Below are 6,000 nucleotides of genomic sequence, written 5' to 3'. Positions count from 1 at the left end.
GATGGGGAGTTAAGGATATATGAGGGTCTCTTAAAAAAATAATAATTGACTATTTCAAGTGTCACATTCAGCTAGTTCAGAAGTAGACTAAAAGTTTGTTAACACATTAAAGCAGTAGAAGATACTGTGCGAGACAAATGACATGATGCGGTTGCGCCCTCTATTGGATCCATGAAAAACAATACCATGACTAATACAGACCAAGGGGTATTCAAGGATAACGAATAGCGAATGACATCAAATTATGAAAAAATGTTTGGTATTACATGCATAAATTATCAGAGTATAATAGTCCTATGAAGACTGTGTCTTACTGGACATCTAAAACAACTACTCATTGAAACTTTAAAAAAGACAGCCCCCACATGAATAAATAATTATCACCCCCTAAAGATTCCTGATTTAAAAAAGAAAAGAAAATAGAAAATCAGCCATAATAAAACTGCACTGAAAGTTTGGTTCAGGTTTTTTTGTAGTTGTTGTTATTTGTCTAAGTCTTGCAGAACTGTGCTTTTGTCCTGCGTGATTTCCTGTATTGGGGTGTGGCAGTGGCTCTATACACCTGTAAAATAAATTTGTAATAAATCACGTTAGGGTAAGGCAAAGAGCTCCCACACAAAGACACAAATGGTAGCTGATATTCACATATCATGCAATGTGTATAAAAAGCAATTAAAACTAAATATATCACTCACGACCAGGGCAGTAATCAAGATGGTTTAAACAGCTGAAACTTGCCTAGAAGTCACCTGGTATATTTACTCGCTGGCAACACCATGGGGGACATGGAGTCCATCTTCAGTTTTTTTTTTGTGGTTCATTCCTTAGATCCTGGTTTGACTCTGCGTGATACGTTCATATTTATTGGGAGGCAAACTTTCCCAGTTCCTTGCAGTCCTCTGTAAAGGACTCTGGTTAGTTGAGCAGCATGGGCCAATGCAGGTACCTTCAGAGCTTGAGAATGAGCAAGCTCTGCCCTGCATTTGGTACACGGAAAAGAAAAGAATTTCGGAATGATCTCTTGAAATTCAGCCACATTTCACATTGATTTTCAAGGTCTCGCCCACTCTTTCTTGCTATCTAGGCCCTGTGTTTTGCTACTTTACCCAGTATGACAGGTCCCTCACACGGGAGCTCAGACTGTTCAGTCATAAAGAATAACCAAACATTCAGGGTTGCTTAGGAAGCCTTTTGCTATCACAGCTTCTGTTGTTCTAACTGCTGTTGCTAGTGCTGTGCTTGTGACAGCTGCCACTGTTTTATCTTTTGCTACTGCTTCTGCTGATGGGACCAGCAGAGACAGTTAGAAGGAGCACAGTCACTGGAGAGGAGGAGAGCAACTGTTAGGCTGAGGTTCAAGGATGAAATTCTCCTAAACCCAGGCCTTTATCTAGAAATGAAGAAAGTCCTTCCTCATAGTAAGCCTTTGAGCACTTTGAAGGAGCCTTGGTCACAGAAACAACTGAGAGTATGCCTCACATTCCCTCAACCATTTATATAAGGTTTTGAGAGATTTTTTAATATTTTGTTGACATTTTCATCATGTCAGGCGTTCAATATAGTTTCAAAGACTCTTATTTGGATTAGTATGTTTTTTCACTGTTCATGTCAGTCTCCCCATGACGAATGAGACTGAAAATGAAGTTGAAATTACATTTAGAGGCATAAAGAGCAGACTTTGTTGTATGTCATCTAAACCAAAGCTAACCTTATAGAATTTGCTTGTATACTAGTGCAATTGTTCTGTATAATGTACTACATATTTTAGAAACAACAATGCGAAGGAATGTCAAGCTTACAATGCTAAAAAATGCCTGAAACATAATCTGTCAGTCTCTAGACCTGTCCAGAAATGAACATATTGTATTACACTAACTCAGCAGTTCTGGTCTGAAGGGGTTATGATTTCCTTGGAGTGATACCATAGACATGCTGGGCTCATTCATACACACCTTGTGTTTTTTTCTGTAACCATCACCATTATAACAAGTCCTACGCACTAAATGTGGGAGACATAAATATGCATTTGATGTCTCCAACTTGGTGCCTACTTGGTGCCTAAAAAAAGTCAACCTATATTTCACTATCAGGCACCATATAATTGTATGGACTAAGCCACTGTGAAAATAGTATTTGTCCAAATAACAGGGAGAAAAATGGTAAGCCTATATGTCAGGAAGAATGAGGTCATAAAATTGCAAGTATTGTACAATCTGTCATTCAGGAGGCTTGTTTCAGCTTGTGCCCTAAGGACGTTCTGTGCGTTGTCGGGTATCTACACACCTTTAAACCCTCTCCACATATTGCGCTCACTGTGTCAGACTTGCTCCAGCCTTTGGATTTAATGCAAAACGAAGGTAAGAGCGATCATTCAGACTGGTATTTTCGCGCCTAAAGACATACGTATGAACTTTGACCAAATAGTGGTTCTTCATTTCATTACTTTTGTGACGCTCATTCATTTTCTGTCGGCAGAGAAGGAACCTGTAAGGCGCACCTCAGAGTAAGCCCTCCCCTTTATTTGCCTTCACGCGCTAGCGGTGATCCTTATGGCTGTATTCCCAAGAGGATAGGGAGAAACAATGAGGTTGCAAGGACCGTAGACCAGGATCATGGCGGACCCGCTCGAACAGGACCGCTTACCTGAACACTGGTCCTTTGGAGTATGCCAAGATGGCAGAGTGTTCTTCATCGAGTAAGTGTTTGGTGTTCTTAATGTTCTATAGGGAAACTGTCTGTCTTATTAAGGTGGTGGGAGACTTCGGGGCTTCGAAATAGCTAACAGGTGGTTTGTTTATATCAGCGATGAAACGCGCACTACTACTTGGCTTCACCCACGGACTTTTGAACCTGTCAATTCTGGACACATGATACGGTCAGGTATGTGTTATTCAGTCTTCTGTACACCGCCCTCTCATAAAATTATGGAGTACAGAAAACATGATATAACATATCACTTTGTCTTTGTGTATTTTGTGCGAGGTAAAACGAAACGATGAAAGTTTTGAATGCGTGTCTTTTTGCTCCTCCTCTGTAGATTTGCCGAGAGGATGGGAAGAAGGCTTTACCAACGAAGGGGCAAATTACTTTATAGAGTAAGTTTATAGTCTTCACTAAGATTCTGCCTGTGTTTTCATGTAAAATTAATCATAAGCTAGCCTGCCAGAGCGACACACGTTACCTTTAGAATAAAAGGCTGGTCAATTACAGCCATGCCTGTTGCAGGATTTCAGAGAACAGAGGGTGTTGGTTTAATGTTTTAAGGAATATATTATCCTGTTTATCGCATGCGTAAGTCGTAAAGTGTTTTAAACATTGACCACGTAATGTTTTCTTGTCACCCCCTGGAGTTCAAAGTCTACACTTCCTGCCAGTACACACACCCACTTTATTTGTCTTAATTTGGTCGCTCAGTCAACATGGTTACGAATTCCACTGCAAAAGACCCGGTCGTACGGTTTTTACGTACGGGCTTTGTGGTCCTCTTGAATTTCAACAACTGAAAATGTATTAAAATGTATTTATTTACATACTGTACTGCAGTATTTTTGGCGTTTTCCCCATAATGGTCGTTGTTGTTGTTGGTGGTGATACATTTCTTAATGTTTTTACGGATGATACGAAGATTACTAGTCGCAACGATACGGGATGCGCGGGCATCTGTGTGGTTGGCACAGTTTTGTTGTTGTTTACTGCTGGGAGCTGTAGTGCTGGACACATTGGCTATATTTCTGATACGCTGCTGTTGTTGAAAACTTTTTCTGTATGATATGAAAATTTTTAGAGATTTCCAACTTGTTTCCATATTAGATTTAATCAATGCTATAGGTTGTACCCCTGGAAATTGAAATGACGTTTAATGAAGGCTTATTACATATGAACGACTAAGCGAGAGTTCGGGTTTTGTCTCATTTGACATTAAATATCCGGTAGCCTACACGAAATGAACAAAAACAACACATTGTGTAACTTATTTGTAGATATATATTATCACATTGTACTGCATGACCCACAGGAACAATTCAGTCGTATGTGCCTTGTATATGTCATGACATGTCGTGAGCCATGTACCAATTTGAAACTGTCATGCAGTTAGAGTGCCCTACTGTTGTTGTCATAGAAATACTTTGCTAATAGAGACACTCACATTTAGGTGACTGTCACAACATGTTGACAGAACACTCCAAGAAGAAAGTACTATATATTGCCTGGATCACACATAAATCGTCAAGTCAAAATTATCTGACCAATTTGGTGCTCAGTGCTGCCCATCAATATATTTAATGTAAAACATGCAAAGTATCCAAATATTTAGTGAACATGAACAGTGAACAGTGATCAGTCATTCGGTGAGAGTAACATAATGCTAATACAATGCTGGACTGGTGTATTCTGATCAGTAGAAACATTGCTACAATATAGCTGTAATAAACAAAGAGTGAAGTGGTGGGACATCTCCAGGGTATTTGAAGGAAGCTCACTGCCTGTAGCTTACAGTGAATTGATGATGGGCCTAGGCTTCTCTCTGAGGAGATATGGAGAGCAGTTGGCTTAGATCAGCTCTTAGATTAATGGGGAAACCTGAAGGATAAACCCTGCAGGATTGTCCGTCTGGCGCTTCCCAGGGAATCTTAACTTGTGTGATGTGGATTTGTGGGAGAGATCATTGTCAGAGCAGCAGATGGCAAGTGATTTGGTAAAGATAAATGCAAAGCCTTCTCTGTCAGAAAGCACGATTTTGATATGATTATGATACAGTGTCTATAAAACAAATGTACTGGTACATTGCTTTGAATGTTTTTCTTATTTTTTTTTTTTGTAAACATCAATGTTTCATTAACGTTAGATTATACCGTAGCCACTAATCTATGCCTTATGTTGCGTACTTTAACCATCGAAGTTAAAAAATAATTTACGTAATATTTCTATGTTGTGTTTTTGTCAGATCTAGAAATATGTAAATGGATTTATTTCATCCTTTCCTTAGGTTTCTACTGCAGTTAATGTGCTTGCTATAAGATTATAAGGTGAGCATTTTGTGTGTGTTTGTCCATATAGATGTAAGTCAGTCAGACGACGTTAGTGCCTGAGGCAAGACTAACTCTTGAAATGTGCTTTGTTTGGGGACCTGTCAAATTTGTCATTAAGGCTCAAATGGCCTGGCTACCATTCAGGAAAGAAGTCACAGTACTTGTGAAAATTGTACTGCAACATAGGCACCTTCTAGTCTTGGTGGCAGTTCCAATGACTTAGATTTGACCAAATTATTTGGTCAGTTTCTCAGAATGAAAATTGAGTTTTTAATAAACAGATGCATTGTAGGGGATTGTTGTCTTTGTCATCTTGCACTTATCACTTCGACCATGACCACTGTCACTGTCACATATACCCAACCAACATTTAAACACTGTCAAAAACTGAAGGATATAGATCTCAACACTCAGGTCATGATGGTACCATAACCCAGTGATGTGGTGTGTGACTGTAAAACATTTTTCATTTTACTTTAAATCAGGGGAGAGAATGAAAAAGTTCTAAACGCTGATTGTTTTATCATCGAACACCATTGCTTAGGAGTGGCCAAAAGAGGATGAGGATCAAAATGAGCGCACTTATACGTGCAGCATGTGTTTCATGCCCAATGCAAATTCACGCTCATTTCTGGACAAATCTAAATTTGTGCAGCATGTTGTTCCATCTTAGACTGTGTTACAGCCACTATTGGGAAGATTACTTTTGAAATGTAATAGGTAATAGATTACTAGCTCCCCTGTTAAAATGTAATAAGTAATGTAACTATTTTAGTTACTTCATCAAAGTAATGCAACCGATTATGTTTGATTACTTTTTGATTTCTTTGCTAACAAATGTTTTAAACTGGGCAATAAAGCTGAAAAATGCTAAAACCATAAATGTAGATCAGTGTCAATGTTTTAAAATTTAAAGAGAAACATTTTCTGTTTTGTTTTCTTTAGAGAGGGCATGACAACTACGTGGTGT

At 38.8% G+C, this 6,000-nt stretch overlaps 1 protein-coding gene across 1 annotated transcript in view; it reads left to right on the top strand.

The window, feature by feature from the left end:
* Window positions 1–2,567: 2,567 nt before the first annotated feature.
* Window positions 2,568–6,000, top strand: part of plekha7a (pleckstrin homology domain containing, family A member 7a) — an 80,109-nt gene continuing 76,676 nt past the window's right edge. The window contains exons 1-3 of the mRNA XM_030772698.1: window positions 2,568–2,695; window positions 2,804–2,880; window positions 3,038–3,095. Of these exons, the coding sequence (XP_030628558.1) occupies window positions 2,613–2,695; window positions 2,804–2,880; window positions 3,038–3,095 (218 nt within the window). The 5' untranslated portion in view covers window positions 2,568–2,612. The remainder of the gene's footprint in view (window positions 2,696–2,803; window positions 2,881–3,037; window positions 3,096–6,000) is intronic.

This window comes from Chanos chanos, chromosome 1 (genome assembly GCF_902362185.1).
Source record: "Chanos chanos chromosome 1, fChaCha1.1, whole genome shotgun sequence".
In the NCBI taxonomy this organism is placed as follows: Eukaryota; Metazoa; Chordata; class Actinopteri; order Gonorynchiformes; family Chanidae; genus Chanos; species Chanos chanos.
Note: the sequence above shows the minus strand (reverse complement) of the source record. Positions and strands in the feature narration are given on the sequence as shown.